Genomic DNA, 21,416 nt, shown 5'->3' on the forward strand with positions numbered 1-21,416 from the left:
TGTAACCATCCTTGTATTCTTTTCAACAACAAACCACTACGTAATACTTTAGAATATATTTACAATTGAATTTTAATGATATGAAAAACAACACTGGCGTATTACTTATATTATTAGAGTTATCAAGATTTTACCAAATACATGTTTTATTCATTAAATTTTTTTATTAAATTTTATCCAATACATGTGGCAGCCTCAAAGCTCCACACTCCCCCACCCATGGAACCAGCAAGATCTTTCTGAGAATTACTGGCAACACTGCAACAAACCTACAGTACATGTCACTGATGTCAAATATATCTGCAGCAACAAACTCAGTTACATTCAAGACAGCAGCAGCAGCAGCAGCAGCAGCAGCAGCAGCAGCTCGGGGCAGTAAATATGAAACCATCCACCATAATGACAGAACATATGAGTCCGCCAGTAGCTGCCTACGTGGATAAGGCTAGCCAACTATACAGTTTGTCAACGATGGTTACAATGTCTGTCTTTACACAGTGCCTGTATCTTCATACTACAATGTCATTCAGACATGCATTCGTATCTGAAGGAACAGGCACTGTTGTTGATGATTACAGCTGTGGTAAATATTATGAAATGGATTCGCATTTCACGAATTATACAATTTGATGTCAGGTGTTTGTGACACCTGGACTGGGACTGGAACCCGGATTATCCACTTACCATGAGTGGTCGCCTTAACCAGTTTGGCACTCTGATTATGTCTCCAAGACTGATTCAAACTTCCACATGTCATTGAGTCTACAACCCTTACAATTACACATTTCATAATTCCTGCACAGGGAGAGAGAAACGTTTCATTGTCATTTATTCCCTTGAGGCACGGATACATCAATGACGGTTACAATGTCTGTGTTCATACGGTGTCTGTATCTTCATATCACAACCACAAATTTTCATGTGTCATACACAGCTGACATCAATTCATATTCACTATACGTGAATCTATTTTGTAATGTACAGTGTGTCATTCAGGCATAAAAGTGCCCCATTTGGCCTTCAAAGCACTGACTTTTTGGACTGACTGAATAGCCTTGTGGATTATGTCATGTTGTGCCTTCCTTTGCACCCTGCTGGCATAACACAATACACAAGAAATGTAATTACAGCATTTCATTTCTAGGCAGTCGTGCTGCTTTTGAAGTGAGTGATTTCATACAAATGCCCCAGAGATGCACTCACAAGAGAGATCTTTCAGCAGCTCTCCCTATCTCCACCTTTCATTGGGTCCAGGAGTACCAGATGGATTCCTACATTTGTTGTGGCTCCACTATGTGTGCCCTGCTACATAGGACCACTATGGATGATCTGATATCATAGCTTGACAATCTCGCATGCTACCTTGCTTGTTTTTGGAGTGTGTAAAGGCTGGTTAACCCCACATCCCACAATAAAAAGGGATATGCTACTTCACATGGATTTCGCATGTGCATAATCCTCGCCCACATGAGTGAATAGCTTCAGTAAGTACAACCAACCATCTAAGTCACTCTATGGATCTGACCTAATAGATCATTTTGTCACAGGGCCACTACAGCTGGCAAGCCTGTTAATGAAATAATTGTCAATTATTTGTCCATTTGGTGCACCAGAGCAATACCCCACAGAACAATGTACTATATATGGGCTACAGTTTGTCGTGCTATTGTCCCTCATCTGTGGTACTGCCCCCAAAAAATTTTGAAACAGCAAGGATGCATTTGAACAATGGTTCAGGCTAGCAAAGCAGGACTGTCAGAAAGTACATGCACGTCACTGTTGCACCCAGTGGCAAATAAGCTAGATGGTCGACATCTGAATTGTGATAAACAGAGCACTAAATGCATGGACAATCTATGATCAAGACACAGTGTGCCACATTTGTGATTTTATGTAGCATCTTGTGGCTGTATATTTTTCTCACTCTGGGTCCTGTCAAGGACTATGATTAGAGCGCAGCTGTCATTGAGAATCTACACAAAAAGTGAGAATTCCTCTACACACTCTAAGGGCTACAAACACCACAAAAACCTTCCAAAGATAAACTGTTGAGGTGCCCTGGAGCTTTGACTTCTGTTTCATCTATGTTAATGATATTTTGGTGGCATCATCTTGGCCAGAAGTATGTGGATCACCACCTTCAAAGAGTCTTCTATCGCTTTGACACCCCACTGCATCCTGCCGTGCTACGGAAGGACATAGTGGGATAGTGTGAAGCAAGTCTTCCTATAGTTGACTCAGAAACTACACAAGAAGACGAAAGGAATTCAGATGGTAGACTATAAGATGTAGGGAACCAGGGAGGGAAGGGATGCAAAGGTAGGGGAGGAAAGACAAGGAAGGTGGTGGAGATGATGAGGGAGACAGGGAGGGAAGGAAGAAAGGGAAAGGGGTGGAAAAGGAAGCAGGGGGGGGGGGGGGGGGGGGGGAGAGAGGAGGGAGGAACGAAAAGAGGGACCCCATCCTTCCCTCCTCTTTTCAACCTTCCTCTATTCCCTTGTCTCTCTCTGCAACTCCATCTTCCTCTCCATTTCTCCCCTCCCCCTACTTCTTATATGCCCCATCCTCTGAACTCCTTTCATCTTGTGCAGCTGCCAAGTCATCTGTGGAAAGATTTTGTGGTTTTAGGGCGCACAACTTCAATGGTCATTAGCGCCCTGACTACGTTAAGAATGCACCGCGAGGCACAAGTTTAAAACAACAACTAAAAGGGAAAACACGATAAAAGACAGACTGACAGGCATAGGATTAAAAAAACAGCATCATCAAATGTCCTTAGAGAGGTTCGTCAAATTGATAAAACGAAGAACACGAGCAGCTGCTCGTGGGTCATCCGCTAAAATGGCAGCTAAAGTATGTGGCAGGTTAAGATCTAGACGCAGTGTGCGAAAATTCGGACAGGACATTAAAATGTGGCGGACCGTCAGCAATTGCCCACATGGGCAGAACGGCGCCGGCGCAGCCGTCAGCAGATGGCGATGGCTGAACCGGCAGTGTCCAATGCGTAACCGGGCCAAAACGACCTCCTCCCGCCGAGAAGGGCGGGAGGAGGACGTCCAAGCCGCGGGAAGAGGTTTCAAGGCCCGAAGCTTGTTGTCTGTAAGTGCAGCCCAATCGGCATGCCACAGCGATAAAATGCGCCGACAAATAACCCTGCTACAATCTGATGAAGGGACACAACAAGAAGCTGTCCGAGACTGGAGGACCGCAGCCTTGGCCGCGGCATCTGCAGCTTCGTTCCCAGGGATACCGACATGGCCAGGGACCCACATAAAGCTAACCGGAGAACCGGTGCACGAAAGGGTGAACCGGATATGGATCACTGAGGCTCTGGATGGCGCTCAAGGAATCGGAGCAGATGACATAAGCAGAATGTCGGTGGCGGCAGATGTAAAGAACAGCCTGGTAGAGGGCGAAGAGCTCAGCTGTGAAGACCGAACAATGGCCATGGAGCCGGTATTTGAAACTTTGTGCCCCGACAATAAAGGAACACCCGACCCCGTCATTGGTCTTTGAGCCATCTGTATAAATGAAGGTCATATTGATGAACTTCGAACGAAGTTCAACAAAACGGGAGTGGTAGACCGAACCGGGGGGTAACCTCTTTTGGGAGCGAGCTGAGGTCAAGGTGAACGCGGACCTGAGCCTGGAGCCAAGGTGGCGTGTGGCTCTCGCCCACTCGAAAGGTTGCAGGGAGTGAAAAATTAAGGTGTTGAAGGAGGCGACGAAAGCGAACTCCAGGTTGTAGCAGGGCAGAGACATACAACCCGTATTGACGGTCGAGAGAGTCGTCAAAAAAGGAACGATAAGACGGGTGGTCGGGCATTGACAGTAGCCGACAGGCATACCGACGAAGCAGTATATCGCGCCGGTAGGTGAGTGACAATTCGCCAGCATCAGCATAAAGACTCTCTACGGGACTAGTATAAAACGCTCCGATCGCAAGTCGTAAACCCCGATGTTGTATGGAGTTGAGGCGGCGTAAGATGGATGGCCGTGCAGAGGAGTATACGAAGCTCCCATAATCCAGCTTGGGGCGGACGATAGACCGATATAGACGAAGCAGGACGGTTCGATCCGCTCCCCACGACATACCACTGAGAACACGGAGGACATTTAAAGAACGGGTACAACGGGCAGCCAAATATGACACATGTGGAGACCAGCTAAGTTTCCTATCAAATGTCAGACCTAAAAATTTTGTTGTCTCCACGATTGGGGGAGCAACGGGACCGAGTCGTAAGGACGGTGGGAGAAACACTTTGTAGTGCCAGAAGTTAATACAGACCGTCTTCTCGGCAGAAAAACGGAAGCCATTGGCGACACTCCAGGAGTAAAGACGGTCAAGAGAACGCTGAAGACAGCGCTCCAGGACACGTGTACACTTCGCGCTGCAAGAGATCGTAAAATCGTCCACAAAAAGGGAGCCTGATACATCAGCTGGGAGGCAATCCATTATTGGATTGATCGCGATGGCGAAGAGAGCGATGCTCAAAACTGAGCCCTGTGGCACCCCATTCTCCTGGTGAAAGGTGTCTGACAGGACAGAACCCACACGTACCCTGAACTGTCGATCCATTAAAAAGGAACGAATAAAAAGAGGGAGGCGACCGCGAAGGCCCCATGTATGCATGGTGCGGAGAATGCCCGCCCTCCAACAGGTGTCGTAAGCCTTCTCCAAATCAAAGAACACAGCTGCGGTCGGGCGCTTCCGCTAGAAGTTATTCATAATGAAGGTCGACAAGGTAACCAGATGGTCAACAGCAGAGCGGCGCCTACGAAATCCACATTGTACATTGGTAAGTAGGCGTCGAGACTCGAGCAGCCAAACCAATCGAGCGTTAACCATTCGCTCCATCAGTTGACAGACACAGCTGGTAAGCGAGATGGGTCGATAACTGGAAGGCAAGTGCTTGTCCTTCCCCGGCTTAGGAATCGGGACAACAATAGACTCGCGCCAGCATGCGGGAACATGTCCCTCAATCCAGATGCGATTGTAAGTACGAAGAAGAAAACCTTTACCCGCAGGAGAAAGGTTCTTCAGCATCTGAATATGAATAGAATCAGGCCCTGGAGCGGAGGACCGTGATCGGCCATGTGCGTTTTCGAGTTCCCGCATGGTGAATGGGGCATTATAACTTTCACGATTCGAGGAGCGGAAGTTAGGTGGCCTAGCCTCCTCTGCCTGTTTGCAGGGGAGGAAGGCAGGGTGGTAATGAGCGGAGCTCGAAACCTCAGCGAAAAAGCGGCAGAAGACATGGGAGACATCCTCAGGGGCCACAAGGACATCATTCGTGACCGTCAAGCCAGAAACTGGTGAGTGGACCTTAGTGCCAGATAGCCGGCGCAGGCTACCCCAGACAACAGAAGAAGGAGTAAAACTGTTGAAGGTGCTTGTGAAAGCAGCCCAGCTGGCTTTCTTGCTTTCTTTAATTATACGACGACACTGTGCACGTGATCGTTTATAATTGATACAATTCGCCACTGTACGGTGGCGTTTAAAGGTGCGTTAAGCACATCGACGAGCACGTAAAGCGTCTCTACATGCTGCGGTCCACCAAGGGACCGGTACGCGACGTGGAGAAGAAGTAGGGTGAGGGATGGAATATTCAGCAGCAGCGAGAATGACTTCCGTGAGGTGTGCGACCTGACGATCGCAGCTTGTAAAGGTTTGATCCTGAAAGGTCGCCCTGGAGGAGAAGAGCCCCCAATCTGCCTTGGAGATGGTCCAACTAGAGGAGCACGGAGAGGGGGTATGCTGCAGGAGATGGATAACACACGGGAAGTGGTCGCTCGAATATGTATCAGAAAGTGCATACCACTCAAACCGGCGTGCAAGTTGGGGAGTACATATAGAGAGGTCTAAATGAGAATAGGTGTGAGATGTGTCCGAAAGAAAAGTAGGGGCGCCAGTATTGCGGCAGACAAGATTGAGCTGGTTGAAAAGGTCTGCTAACAGGGAGCCCCTCGGGCAGGATGCTGGAGAGCCCCAAAGGGGATGGTGGGCACTGAAGTCTCCAGTTAACAAAAATGGTGCAGGTAGCTGAGCAATAAGTTGCATCATGTCTGCCCTGGTAATGGCAGATGACGATGGAGTGTAAACGGTACAAATGGAAAATGTAAAACTGGGAAGAGTAATGCGGATGGCAACTGCCTGCAGGCCGGTGTGCAACGTGATGGGATCGTAGTAAATATCATCCCGGACCAGCAACATAACCCCTCCATGAGCCGGGATACCTACCACAGGGGGTAGGTCAAAACGCACAGAGGTGTAGTGTGCCAAGGCAATTTGATCGCATGGGCGTAGCTTCGTTTCCTGGAGGGCTACGACGAGCGGACGGTGCAAGCGGAGCAGCAACTTCAAGTCCTCTCGGTTGGAGCGAATGCTGCGAATATTCCAGTGAATAAGTGCCATCGTAAGAAGAAAAGGAAGATGAAAGAAGGGGTCACCTCGAAGGCCGCTGAGGGCCTGGCTTCGAGCGAGCACTGCCGCCGCTATCAGTAGGCGGACACTCATCGTCCATTGGGTCTATAGGTTCATCGGCCATCTTGGGAAGATGGCCGGGAGGGAGAGCTTCCTCCGCGGGTGAACGGCCAGATGTTCGGCTACCAGCGGTGCAGCCAGGCAAAACGGATGACGGCCAGGGGCGGCAACTGCTGGGTGGCGCAGGAGAAGAAATGCGCCGTGGCGGAGAAGGAGAACTGTGCTTCCTATGAGCCTTCTTGGAAGGACGTTTGGTGGAAGTACCAATTGAAGGCTGGGAGGTCGAGGTACGTAGGAAGTCTGCACGGGACGGTTCCTTCTTGAAGGCCCGTGCATCTGTCTTCTGGGTCTTCGTCTTAGCAGAAGCTGATGAAGGGGCTGGTGTCTGTGGGGTGATGGGAGGAAGAGGAGACGTCGACCGCGCGATCTTAGCACTGGCCGAACGGACGACCGTGGTGCTGAAGGTCAGATCGCATGTCTGGGTTGCCACCTCCCTGGTAGTCCGAGGAGAGGCGAGGACAGTACTGTATTTCCCCGCTGGGAGCAGCGTGGGCTTCCTACTAGCCAATAGCTTGTGAGCAGCCGAGGTGGACACTTTCTCTTTGACCCGAATTTCTTGGATACAGGATTCTTCCTTATAGACAGGACAGTTGCGGGAGGATGCGGCATGGTCACCCTGACAGTTCACACAACGAGGAGACGGAGGTGGACAGTCACCCTCATGGGCATCCCTGCCACAAGTGACACATTTAGCTGCATTGGAACAAGACTGTCGAGTGTGATTGAAACGCTGACACTGGTAGCAGCGCGTAGGTGTCGGGACATAGGGGCGAACAGAAATAACCTCGTAGCCCGCCTTGATGCGCGATGGCAGCTTAACACTATCAAAGGTCAAGAAAAGTGTCCGGGTCGGTACAAGGTCATTGTCGACCTTTTTCATGACCCTATGGACAGCCATCACGCCCTGCTCAGCGAGGAAAGATTCAATCTACTCGTCAGTCAATCCGTCGAGGGAGCTGGTATAGACTACACCACGAGACGAATTCAAAGTTCGGTGAGCCTCCACCCGGACAGGGAATGTGTACAGGAGTGTGGCCCGAAGCAGTTTTTGTGCCTGAAAGGCGCTCTCAGTTTCTAGTAATAAGGTACTGTTACGCAACCTTGACGCAACGGATTTGACAGATCCGGCTATGGCATCTACGCCCTTCTGGATAACGAAAGGGTTGACAGAGGAAAAATCCTTTCCGTCCTCAGATCGAGAAACGACGAGGAACTGTGGGGGCAGGCGGTAGTACTTTTGTCACTGGTGGCTGGTCATGTTTCCTTTTTTGGGCAGAAGTCGAGAGAGATGGAGTGAAATCCATTGCGGAGGAATCCCCCATGATTGCCAGCGTCTCCGATGGCGCGCTCCTTCCTTGTGGGGACCCTCTCAGAGGGCACTCCCGCCTTAGGTGAATATTTACACCTCAGGTCACACCTCCCGAGAAACAGACGGAGGGACCAATCGGCATGGTCAGAAGGTATCAGCTCAGGCAATCAGCCCTCCCCGGGCCTGGCCTGTACCAGGGGGTACGCGCGTGCCTTACATGTCTACCCAGGGCGGGGAATTACGTGTGGGTTGGCCTTCAGGCGCGCACAGGGAGGAAGGAAGAAGAGGAAAAAGGAGAGAGGGAGAGGGAGAGAGGGGGAGAGAGAGAGAGAGAGGGGGAGAGGGAGAGAGAGAGGGAGGGAGAGAGAGAGAGAGAGAGAGAGAGAGAGAGAGAGAGAGAGAGAGAGAGAGAGAGAGAGAGAGAGAGAGAGAGGGGGGGGGGGGGGGGGGAGAGAGAGAGAGAGAGAGAGAGAGAGAGAGAGAGAGAGAGAGAGAGAGAGGACAGACTGTCTCAAACGCCGAGGCAGAGACCAGAGAAGGCAATGAGAAGGCAAGGAGAAGAAGGCAAGGAGAAGGCAAGGAGAAGAAGGCAATGAGAAGGCAAGGAGAAGAAGGCAATTAGAAGGGAAGGAGATTTTGCAGGGGAAAGAGTAAGGAAGACAGTGAGGTGGAGAAGAGCAAAGAAAGGAACCAACCAAAGGTAGGAAGAAACGAGAAGTGAAAAAGCAAAATGACCGCAAATAGAGGTCGTGGAACCGTCCGTCTCCGGACGCAGGCGCTAACTACCCCCGTGAGGGGGAGGGACTCCTTTTAGTCGCCTCTTACGACAGGCAGGAATACCGCGGGCCTATTCTAATCCCCGGACCCGCAGGGGGGGTGGAAAGATCTGCCTCACAATACCCCACTCCCCCCTCCTAGACTCATGTGTCTCCCTGCCCTCTTCTCACCTCCATCTATCCAGGCATTTGCTATCGACAATCAACAGTTATTATCGCAGTGGCCACAGGCGGGTGAGTTTGGGTGTCTGTATGGTTGTGTATATGCATACATGAACTTCTACAGAGTTTATACTTGGACGAGAAAAAAGAATTCCCAGATTTTTCCCAGACAAAAATACACCGTTTCCCAGGTGAAAATACACATTTTCCTGGGTGAAAATATCCCTCAGAACAGTAAAACTTATCAATTCCTTGAGCAGTAAAGGTTTTCGATACCACTTACCGGCACTTTAGGAAATGGAACCCAGTAAAAAACACATTTTGGAAAGATGTTTGATGCGCAGCACCATGTATGCTGCATAGTTTATTATTAGGGAAACATAAAAATGAATTCTACCAAACAAACCACATTAGTTTCCAAAGCACTGAGGTCCAGATTGTGATGTGCTTTTCTCAGCTAATCACAGCCCACATCACATTATCTCACCAGTAAAGGAAAGCAGACATTCAGAACATAGGACACCTGATGTAGTCAGCCAGTAGCTACATCACTGTTAAGTAGAGCCGATAAACAAACACGAAAACTTTATGGTTTAAATTAATATACATGAAGCACAGCTATAAGAAAAGCTAAGCTTCCACATATAATACAGTTAAGAAAAAGAAAGAGACATATCAAACACAAACATGCCAGTAAAATTTTAAATAACGACATAAATTTCTTGTCTTCTGGGCCTGAAATTCTTCTAAGCGGCTCGTCCTCAAAGTTTTAAGTTTTGAATGAGAGTCAATCGCTCTGCGATTTAAGAAATTCATCGTATGCTTTCACACGTAACAATTCATCTTGTGCAAAAGGAAATTTTCTTTGAAATTAATGCTTCTCAAACCATCATTTGGAATATTTTCCCGCGACCTGTTAGAAATTAAACATTTGTAACGTCATGCTCATCGAAAGCAGCTTTGAAGTATTGCATAGACTTCATCCTGAAGCCTTTGACACATTTTGCTGTCGGTGAGCACTTATGTGCACACTGTGTTTTGTTGTAAGTTTTACATTGGTGTTTCTGTCTCATTTATGTTTTATTGCCGCAGTATTATTCTACAGTAGCAGGCTAGAGTATCAGTTCTTACCAGTCAAAATCACAAAAAGTTAACTTAGAAGTAAGACAGTGACAAATTCCCAGAATTCTAAAAAAATTCTGGGTTTTTCCCGGTTTTCTCCCAAATGAAAAAATTTCCGGGGTTTTCCCAGTGTCCCAGGTCTTATACACCCTGTTCTACTAGAGAAAGAGCAAGAGCTTGAAAGTTATTATGAATAGTTTTCTGTTGTGTGTTACTATGCGCCACACACCAGCTATTGGTGAATGATTACCTTTCCTTTCTTTTATGTATTATTCCATTCAGGAATTTCAATTGTTGTTGTACACAAGTGATCTTTGTTGGAGTTGATGTATCTGCTGCTGACATCCATTCCCAACAAGGGCACAAAATGCCACCCCAAAACAGTATTTAACCCCAACAACAGTGTAAATTGTAACAATATTTAGGTACAATAAACTTGTATCACCAATGCAAACTTCGAACTGAAGAAATCCAAGCATCACCCTGTGTCCTAGCTGACCATCTATGGTTCCATAACTCATGCAAGGAATAATGAGCAACATGATGCATTATAAGCAGATCAGGAGAGCCTCTCACAGGTTGTTCTGCTCACACATCCCACCACGAAAGCCTCTTGGTGATCTTTTCAGATGCTTTAGCCCATGCTGTGGGTCTCTGGATGCAATTTTTCAGTGGCATACCAATGGAGCCTAGCAACCATTATTCTTTTCTCCAAAAAGCTGACAGAAAAACATTGTTCTTGACTGTTTTATACAAAACTTCTCGCTGGCTCCACAGCCATGAAATACTTCATCCTTATCACTGAAGGTCACATCATCATCATTTACACTAATTACCGGTCACTGTGTTTCATGTTTTCATAATCCCACAACAATTGTCCACCAATCCCGCTTAAGTACTTTAATTTCACTGTTCAGTTTCCTACTGACATTTAGGAACAACAGTAGCATCAATAATGTTGGTGCAAACACTTTGTCTAGTCAGATCCATTTCTCAATCCATAACTTTCAATGGGCAGGTATATTTCCACTACTGCTGCTCAAACTAGGCAGAAATTTGAGTGAGAACTGTCAGGGGGTCTGCAGAACAACTGATGTATGATGAGCCTCCGTGTCCGTTAGGTGAGTTCTTTTTCCTGTGTACCATGCCTACGTGCACTATACCAGGAATCCTAACAAATCTCAGGAAGAAGATGGAATGAAAGTGACTAATGTTATCCTCATGTCGCAACAAATGAGTCAACTTATTTTCACAGACAAGGCCAGAACAAAATACGTCTCTCCGCACTGTCTCTCCTTATGAAAGGTTTTGGAACCACTGTGTAAGGCCCCTGCACGGGCATAAAAAGGGGTGACAGGATACCGACACTTTGAATAAAAGGGGAGACAATGTTATCTCTGTCGGTGGGAGTAAAGTAGCATATCTGAGCGATGAGAATACCACTGAATCACCAGACCCAACAGGATGGGCCCTGGTGTATCAGCTACCCCCAGCAATCCATCTGGCTGTAACCCACATCCCGACAGATGTGCCATACCATGCCAGCCATCAAGAAAAATAAGATACAACTGCAATAATTTGGTACAGCCAGCAAGTGATGATGGGTTCGAGATGTGATGGCCTCAGTGCTCCACTCGATACACTGTTGAAGGAATGTCCTAACTGCACCACGAGAGACTACCTGTAGAAGATTACCAGCAGTGTGAGATGTGAGAGACAAGCACACCTAGACATGCACTGTTTGACAGGTAACATGGTGAGAGTCCTGACACAGGTGAGCATAGCTTGTGAGGTAGCGTGTGGAGTTTTCTGCCTGACCAGCAGTTGACACACCAGCACTTATCAGTGGAATATGGGTGCCACGAGGAAAGCCAGCTATCATAAGGGCAGCAGATAACCTGAACAGTTGCTGCAAGTGGTTTTCCCAGGAAGAGTGGTATTTGCTGGCCAGCACATGGTGTGAGAGTGCTTCCATGGCATAAACTCAGAGGCTGCACATTATTTCACAATCACCATATAAGTAAAACCTGTACTAATAAAGAAGAACATGAGAAATTTGCATTATCGATGTGAATTCTGCCTCAAAATGTGGAAACATGAAATTAACCAACAGACTCTATTTATAGTGAATGGTATCCAGATGAACTATTGTCAGAGGTCATTTGAAACAGCTTTATTTTCTGCACAAAAATTCAAAAATGTAATCAGTTTTCAGTTACTGGTATTGCACATCATCTGGTGAAGCCCAATTTCCAAAGATAATGTGCATAAGAATATGTTCGCAAAATAAAAAGGGCACATGCACAACAACATATCAGTGTACTAAATGCTCTGGTGCAATGCCAACTATGAGCTGTTCAGTGGTCTGTACAAGATACACATCACGTAATATGTAAAACTCAGCCATCGGACCTAGCATCTTACAATAAAGAAGGTGCAAGTAGGTCTGCTAGCTATAGTTCAATTGTTCGTACTATGTGCACATATTTAACATGGCAGTTTTAGGTGGTGGGTGTTTTGAACTGTGGTCTCATCAAATACTGGTAGAGGTTGGGCTTGAACCTTCCCCCCCCCCCCCCCCCCCCCCTTCCTATTTCGTTTACAACTATGTGAACCTCAGCAAATAATTGGACGGTAACTATTACCAAACACTTTGAATTGTGTGTTGCTCATTGTTTTTCTTTATTATTTTGAAATGTGTGAACAGACTAACGCTAGCCCATTATGGAATCAGATTACGGTCCTCACAGCACTAAAAGGGATCAGTGAAACACAGAATACAGGTGTAGGCTGTTGTCCTACAAGCGGGAAGCAGGGCTTGTTTCTGACAGTTGTGCTTATGGTCTTTAAATCCTGAGCAGCAGAGCAGTTAAAGACTTGTGAAATTTCTGCATAGCTTTTTGGAGTTTTAACTCTGAACTGCAGCATCACTTTCACAGATTTGGAAAATTACTGCATAGCTTTGCAGACTTTGAAAAGTTATCCACAACCTATTTTTGAACTTTAACATTGAACAGCATCATAAAGTTCCTGACTTAGTGTAATTTTGATAGAGCTAGAGATGAAATAGTATTAAGCAAGGGTTGTATACATTTTTGTTACTAAATGGTATGCAGCTTGTGTTAAGAACATCGTTGCATTTCACCGACCACAATCCTGCCTACAGTTTAATCAAATTATACGTAGTTTACAGAACAATAACAGAATAATGTGACAGTTGTGTGGCCCACCCCAACCACGTATGAAATTAACTTCAGAATAAGGAAAGATAATAGTACATCATAAGTGTGCACTCAGCTTTTGAGCCAAGCAGACAGATGTAAAAGCAAACTTGAATATGAGAAATTCTACACGACATTTATTCAGACTTAAAAATTATTTTAAAACAATAACTGTACCTATTTACTTTACTACTATACACTAAAGATTTTCTGTTTATCAAGAATCCCTTATCAATTCCTATTACGTGATATTCAGCTCCTGATCACTAGTCCAGTAGTGTGGTCAACAGTTAAAAATACACACTCACATAAACAGATAAATCCTATCTTAGAAACAGAAAAGAGTAATAATGCAACTATACCTCAGCAAGTGTAGACTTCCTCTTCTCAATAATGTTGTGAGACAACTTCAGTGTGTTAGGTGCTGGGCTTTCAGTTACAAATCGCCTAAGAGCACTCTGACTAGGATGAGATGCTGTAGGTGATACTATGGCTGCCTCAAGATTTTTTATCTTTTTCTGTAGACTTCTGTTCTCTGCTTCCTGGTGTTTGATATCGTCTGTTAACAATGCATTCTTTTCCACCTGATTACTCAGTTCTTTCTTCAAACGGTTCAACTCATTTAGAGCTGAATTCAAATCTTTTTCAGATTCTTTCAATTGTGTTTGAAGATTTCGCCTCTTCTCTGTTGAGCCTTGTAATTCCCTTAAAAATGAAATATCAATTTTTAAGTTTCCTAGCATTATTATAAGCTCTCTGTTGCAGTTTGTAAAATATAGTTCACAACAGATGTGTAATAAGACAAAATTAGCAAGCTAGGAACCTCACATGAATTTAGGGCAACTCTGATGTCACTTACCAGTGATACACTAAATTCTGCTCCTTTCATTGAACTGTATCTTTAACTGACAAATTTATCATTGTTTTAACAAAAAGTGGTTAGAAGATGGCTGTGACACAAATTCTTGAATGTATAATTGAAGTCCTTGTGTTTAAACAGCAATAAATAATTGACAACATTAATAATGAGAAAAAAATTTGTTTCTTTGAGAGAAATGCCGAGTGTGTTGTTGAGTGCATTTTACACTATTTATTGCAAAATCTGAAAAGTCACAGAAATCAGCAATTTTTTTCAGCTGGATTACACATCCAAACAAACTACCCTTTACAGATTGGTAAACAGTTAGTGAAAATGGAAACACTGGCTGCAGCACCTTTTAAACATTGGGAAAATAATCCCAAAAGAATTTAGAAAATAACTAGTCCAGGAATAGGTTAGGCAGAATGGGAAAACAGTACCTAGTATTTAATGCTACACATGTTCCATTCATGCATAATTATGTTTCAAAGACTTGAGAATATATGGAAGTGCCACATAATACAAAGGTAATATGGCACAATGAAAGCAGACTGCGAGATATTATTATAACACACACACACACACACACACACACACACACACACACACACACAGCCACTGTCATCTCTGCCTTAACTGTGACTGCATCCAATGTGATCAGTGATCTCAACTGGGGTGAGTAATAGGAAGGAAGGAAGGAAGGAAGGAAGGAAGGAAGGAAGGTTACAGTTTAATGCCCTGTCGACAGCATGGTATTGGAGATGGATCACAAATGCAAATTACAGAAGGATGGGGGAAGGCAATCGGATATGCCCTTTTCAAAGGAACCATCCCAGCATTTGCCTGGAGTGATTTAGAGAAATTGTTGAAAATGTAAATCTGGATGGTCGGACAGTTCGAAGAGCATGGCTAAAATTGACATATGTAGACTTCTGCGGTGATAACCAAAAACAAATTTTATTGGCCCAAGCTTCCAGCCTCTGATGGTCAGCTGTAGTTGCCTCATCGTCATTGTAAGACTGGAGGAACAGTAGGAGACTGCAAAGTCATCCATAAACAAAGAGCATTTAACAGGGTTCCCGACAGCAGAGGAGATCACTGATAGTGATTGCAACCAATGTGACGCTAAGTACAGGGCCTTGGAGGACCCCATTCTCCCGAATATAGCAATCAGACAAGACATCAACAATGCAATATCGAAGGAGCAATCCCAAGAAAGGATTCAGTAAGAAGTGGCTGTGATAAGAAAAAGAGGAGAGAAGAGGCATCTGATATGGATGTAAACAGCCACACCACCATTAGCCCTGTCTCCAATAACATAGTCCTTCCTGTATGAGTGGTAGGCTCTTAATGCAGGTGTATCAGTTACTTAAAAAAAAAATAAAAAAAAAATAAAAAAAAATAAAAATAAAAATTCTTCTAAGTAAACACAAAACAGTATCTCAGGAGTCAGGTGCTGTAATTCTTACGAATGTGATTGGTGTCTTAAGTTCCACTGCAAACACAGATGTCCCTGTAGGAGCCATTAATTAGCGATGGTTGTCCTTGTCCTCCTTCCTTGGTGGAGGTGATTTACCCAAGAGATGCAGGGAATGTTAGATGGTACTCAGCTCTCCGGTTCGTCCATGAGTATATCAATATCTTTCACAGTAAAATCACGATTGGAAAGGTCAGGGCTCACTGATCTAATGGCTTAACTGCTGGTTTCTTCAATTTGGAATGACTTTTTGCTCGCATGGGTAGAGAGGACAGCTTAGTTGGCTTCTGACGGTGTGCAGTGGTATGTGGCTGAGGTTCCAAGTCCAATGTCAATGGCTTCTGAAAGATTTCAAGGGTAACTCCCCCCTCCCCCAAAAGGTACACTGAAAGTGCATGTACTCTTCCTTTAATCTGTGGTCTGGGTTTGTATGGCAACGACTCATTCTGTGACTGACTTCTTAAGGGCTGAAGCAAAAGAAGCAGCAAACATTGGAGGTTGCATAGCTTTAAAAGCTTTTTTTTTAGCTTCACCATAGGTTGTGTGTCTTGTAGCTTTCACCTCCTGGATTTTCCTTTCCTCATTGTAGACCCTGCACATTCTAATCCATACTGAGTCATCCCCCAACACAGTTCATACATTTTGAAGGAAGTGTACAAGAATTGCCTGATTTGTGAGGGAGCCTCAACAATTTCCACACGTGGCCCAACTGTTACATGATATAGTGGTATGATGAAATCTTTCACATTTGAAGAATCACATTAGGTTGAGAACAAATGGTTGAACCTTAAGACAGACATAACCTACAAGAATATGTTCAGGTAACTGAAGTTTTGAACATAAGAATGAATGTTGCAGAGTTTTCACTGTGCCATTGATTCTCCTCACATAGCTTTGTACTTCCACGATATCCATATTTTTCCATTCTTCACGCAACTCTTCAGTGTCCACCCCTATTATACAGGAGCAGGTGACCATGTCATTACAGAACTTATGCGTGTTACATAACTCAGCCACCACACGGTAGTCACATGAGGCCATGCATTCCAATGCTTAAGTATGCGGTTGTACGCGGGAAGTCATTTAACACTTTTCAAGGACCCAGCAATAACCCCAGTGCCTTGTGAATATACGAGGGCGGTTCAGAAAGTAACCTCCGATTGGCCACAGTGCGGGTTGTGGGGGGAGTAGAGACGCCATCTGTGCGTTCACGCACTCAACAGGTCAGCCGGCAACAAGCCGTGGTCGAGTGAACGTCGTACCTGCGCTAGTTTAGTTTTTGTGGCAGTTTGAAATGTGTGCTGCAATAGAAAACCCCGCCAAATGTGAAGTGCGTGCTGTCATAAGGTTTTTTACAGCCAAAGGATATTCTGCAGCAGCTATTCATCGTGAGCTTTGTGCCGTGCACGGACCAACAGTTATGAGTGAAGGAGTTGTCCGTGAATGGGTACGTTTATTTAAAAGTGGACGAGAAAACGTTCATGATGAAGAGAGGAGTGGTAGACCATCATTGGTGACTGACAAACTCGTTCAGACAGTTGATGCAAAAGTTCGTGAAAATCGACGTTTCTCAATGTCGGAGTTGTCTATTGGTTTTCCACAGATTTCTAAGACTCTCTTGTACGAGATAGTGACAGCAAGATAGGGTTACCGTAAGTTCTGTGCACGATGGGTGCCCAAAATTCTTACCGACCACCACAAAACTCAAAGAATGGCCTCTGCATTAGACTTTCTGTCACGTTACGAGGACGAAGGAGAACCATTGTTAAACAGAATCGTGACCGGTGACGAAACCTGGATTAAGAACGTGAACCCTGAGACAAAAGAACAATCAAAGATGTGGGCACATTCAAATTCACCTACCAAACCAAGAAAAGCTTCGCAAGATTTTTCTGCCAGAAAACTGATGGCAACGGTGTTTTGGGATGCCAAAGGGGTGTTGTTGGTTGAATTCGTGGAACGTGGTGCGACCATTAATCAAGACGTGTACTGTGAAACAATAAAAAAGTTACGACGGTCTATACAGAACAAACGCCGTGGTATGCTGACTTCCGGTATCGTTTTTTTGCACGATAACGCCCGTCCTCACTCTGCTCGCAGAACAACGGCCCTTCTTGAGTCCTTCAAGTGGGATGTTATCAACCATCCACCTTACAGCCCAGACCTGGCACCAAGTGATTATCACCTCTTCATGCATTTGAAGAAATGGCTCGGGTCACAGCGGTTTGATGACGACGAAGAGCTCAAAGATGCGGTCACAGGCTGGCTCCAGGCACAAGCGGGTGATTTTTATGCAGAAGGAATTTCAAAGCTTGTGAAGAGATACGATAAGTGCCTCAATCGCTATGGAGACTATGTAGAAAAATAGTGCAAAGATGTAGTTGTAAGATGTATATATTAAAATATTTTTATTTAACTTGGTGTATTTTTTTAAATCAACCGGAGGTTACTTTCTGAACGGCCCTCGTAAAAAGGAGAGATCCTCTCAAAGGTTCCCTCCAATCTCTTTGTTGTTGTTGTTGTTGTTGTTGTTGTTGTTGCGGTCTTCAGTCCAGAGATTGGTTTGATGAAGCTTGCACAGTACAGAGTAGCATGAAAAGCTGCTTCATCTTCGAGTAACTACTGTAACCAACATCCTCCTGAATCTGATTGGTGTATTCATCTCTTGGTCCACCTCTACAATTTTTACCCGCCATGATTCCCTCCGATACTAAATAGGTGATCCCTTGCTGCCTCAAAACGTGTCCTATTAACCAGTCCCTTCTTGTACTCAGATGATGCCACAATTTCCTCTTCTACCCAATTTAATTCAGTACCTCCTCGTTAGTTACGTGATCTACCCATCCAATCTTCAGCATTCTATAGTAGCACCACATTTCGAAAACTTCTATTCTCTTCTTGTCTACACAGTTTATTGTCCATGTTTCACTTCCATACATGGCTACACTCCATAGAAATACTTTCAGAAATGACTTCCTGACACGTAAATCTATACTCAATGTTAACAAATTTCTCTTCTCCAGAAACACTTTCCCTGCCATTGCCAGTCTACATTTTGTATCCTCTCTACATCGACTATCATCAGTTATTTTGCTCTCTAAATAGCAAAACTCCTTTACTACTTTAAGTGTCTCATTTCCTAATCTAATTCTCTCAGCATCACCTGACTTCATTCGACTACATTCCATTATCATCATTTTGCTTTTATTAATGCTCATCATATACCCTCCTTTCAAGACACTCTCCATTCTGTTCAGCTGCTCTTCCAGGTCCTTTGCTGTTTTAGACAGAATTACGATGTCATCGGCAAACCTCAACATTTTTATTTCCTCTCCAGGAATTTCAATTCTTACTCAAAATTTTCCTTTTGTTTCCTTTACTGCTTGCTCAAAATACAGATTGAATAACATTGGGGATAGGCTACAAACCTGTCTCACTCCCTTCCCAACCATTGCTTCCCTTTCGTGCCCCTCAACTATTGTAACTGCCATCTGGTTTCGGTACAATTTGTAAGTAGCCTTTCACTCCCTCTATTTTTTTCCTGCCACCTTCAGCATTTTAAAAAGATTATTCCAGTCGACATTGTCAAAAGCTTTCTCCAAGTCTACAAATGCTAGAAAAATAGGTTTGCCTTTCCTTAATCTATCTTCTAAGATAAATCGTAGGGTCAGTATTGCCTTGCATGTTCCAAAATTTCTACGGAATCCAAACTGATCTACCCCAAGTTCGGCTTCTACCAGTTTTTCCATTCGTCTCTGAAGATTTTGTGTTATTATTTTGCAGCCATGACTTATTAAACTGTTAGTTTAGTAATTTTCATATCTGTCAACACCTGCTTTCTTTGGGATTGGAATTATTATATTCTTCTTGATGTCTGAGGGTATTTCGCCGGTCTCATACATCTTGCTCACCAGGTGGTGGAGTTTTGTCATGGCTGACTCTCCCTAGGCTATCAGTAGCTCTAATGGAATTTTGTCTATTCCTGGGGCCTTTTTTTGACTTTGGTCTTTCAGTACTCTGTCAAATTCCTCCGGAATGTTTTACCCAAGATGATGCCATCATCATTTAACCATACAGTAAAGCTCCATGCTCTCGAGAAAAATTATGGCTGTAATTTCCCATTGCTTTCAGCCTCCACTCTCTTAATAACAATGAAAGTGTTATAGCAAAAAAGAGTCCTGTTACTATAATTCTGAAACTACTACTCAGAAGACTGACCAACCTTTGTTGGGTTGGCGTGACGCTACACCCGTCCCATCAGGAGGAGATTTGAATTTCGTTTGCCCCACAGGCATCCTACAAGCTGCTAGGGAAACAAGTGTCGGCTCAGACAGAGCCTCATATGCCTGAGCAAGCCTTATACGGCTGCAACAGTGGTGGGGCAGCAGGTTCCCCAGAGGTTGCTCACTAGTGACTGTTTTATCACAACGGCTATTCACCGCATCAGAAAGTAGCACACTTTGAGGTTGAGGTTTCTTTGCAGAGGTATGTACCTTCCTCATAGTCGAGGCAGCAGAGTCTCCGAAACACACAACATTCCAAAGCTACGCCCAGAGTTTATGGCAGAAGAGGTCTGGCAGTGCAAACCAGCCCTTGGTTCGGGTAACCTGGGGTGACCTACCTGTACCCAGCCATTGCTGGTGGGGCTCCCTGGGAAAAACACAATCTACCCTGTCATGCAGATGCCCTCTGCTATTACCTCTCGTTGCCATAGCTCCTTAAACAGTGGTTTAAAAGATCCAAGAAGCTATGAAGTTACTGAACAAATCACAATAAGACAGCCATTCCACATAAACAATATGAGTGATTATTTAATTTTTTATGTTGACAGCAGACCAACAAATGAAAGGAATATTTCCCCATATTAGCGTATCCTCCTCTTTCTCCACTGGATGTCTATAGCCAGATCATGAGGTTTGTACCTTTCTTAAATAATTTAACTAAGTCCACTAAATTCTGTGACTAGTAGTAGTTTTCCATGAGTAAATCGCAATGAAAACTATAAAGGTGTTTTCATCCATATGGGGACAACCTTGCTTCAAAGCAGTAGTGAAGATGAGATTGTAAACAAAGCACGAAATTAATCCAGATGGCGAAAAACATGTGCCCCGTATCAAAGTTAATTTTAAGTAGTATCCTGCACAGGAGATTGGTAAGTGACAAATACATAGACAGGATAAGAAATCACATCAGAGAGCAGTGCAAAAGACTTGGTGCAGTTTTTGTGCACTCAAATAAAATTTTTAGTGGTAAAATGTTTAGGACAAGATGGGCAGCATCTAAACAGGCTAGTTTTGGCTACATTCAGCAATATGTACAGTGATATTTGTAAGATCATAATAGTAAGAGAAACTAGTATGCAGAGATGGGGGTGTAAAAACTAATAACAAAATTGAAACGAAAATATACAGAGTTTCAAAACAGATACCATTAAGAATATTCAAAAAAGTAGCAATGCATTGTTAATGTAACTGAACATAATTGGGCTAAGTTCAAACTATACAAATGGCAGAGAAACAAACCTTAATGACCTGCAAACCATTTTGTCAAAAATAAAAAATATCATCATTGTATGATTGAATGAACACTGGCTTACAGAGGATAGTATCAAAATCTTAAATAACCTTACTAATTTTTATGTTCTCAGCAGCTTTTGTAGAAGTAATTTAACTCAACGAGGATCGTACACACTCGTGGAAAGATGAATGGAATATAAAGCAAGATTTCATTTTGACTCCCTTAATGAAGACTGTATATTTGAAAACTGCTGTGTAGAATTATGGCAAAATATTGTAATTTTATCAGTGTATAGAATTCCAGATGCAGAAATAACAAAACAATGTCAAAATTCCAATGCCTGTTGCAAAAATTTCAGAAAGGAATCAAGAGGAAGTGTCTTAATAACTGCTGATTTCGACACAGATTTAGCCAATGAAGCCAACAAAA

At 44.2% G+C, this 21,416-nt stretch overlaps 1 protein-coding gene across 1 annotated transcript in view; it reads right to left on the reverse strand.

Annotated features, from left to right (window-relative positions):
• LOC124607149 (E3 ubiquitin-protein ligase TRAIP) overlaps positions 1–21,416 on the reverse strand; it is a 231,666-nt gene that overhangs the window by 73,626 nt on the left and 136,624 nt on the right. The window contains exon 6 of the mRNA XM_047139357.1: positions 13,497–13,839. Within this exon, the coding sequence (XP_046995313.1) occupies positions 13,497–13,839 (343 nt within the window). The remainder of the gene's footprint in view (positions 1–13,496; positions 13,840–21,416) is intronic.

Source organism: Schistocerca americana, chromosome 3, assembly GCF_021461395.2.
Source record: "Schistocerca americana isolate TAMUIC-IGC-003095 chromosome 3, iqSchAmer2.1, whole genome shotgun sequence".
In the NCBI taxonomy this organism is placed as follows: domain Eukaryota; kingdom Metazoa; phylum Arthropoda; class Insecta; order Orthoptera; family Acrididae; genus Schistocerca; species Schistocerca americana.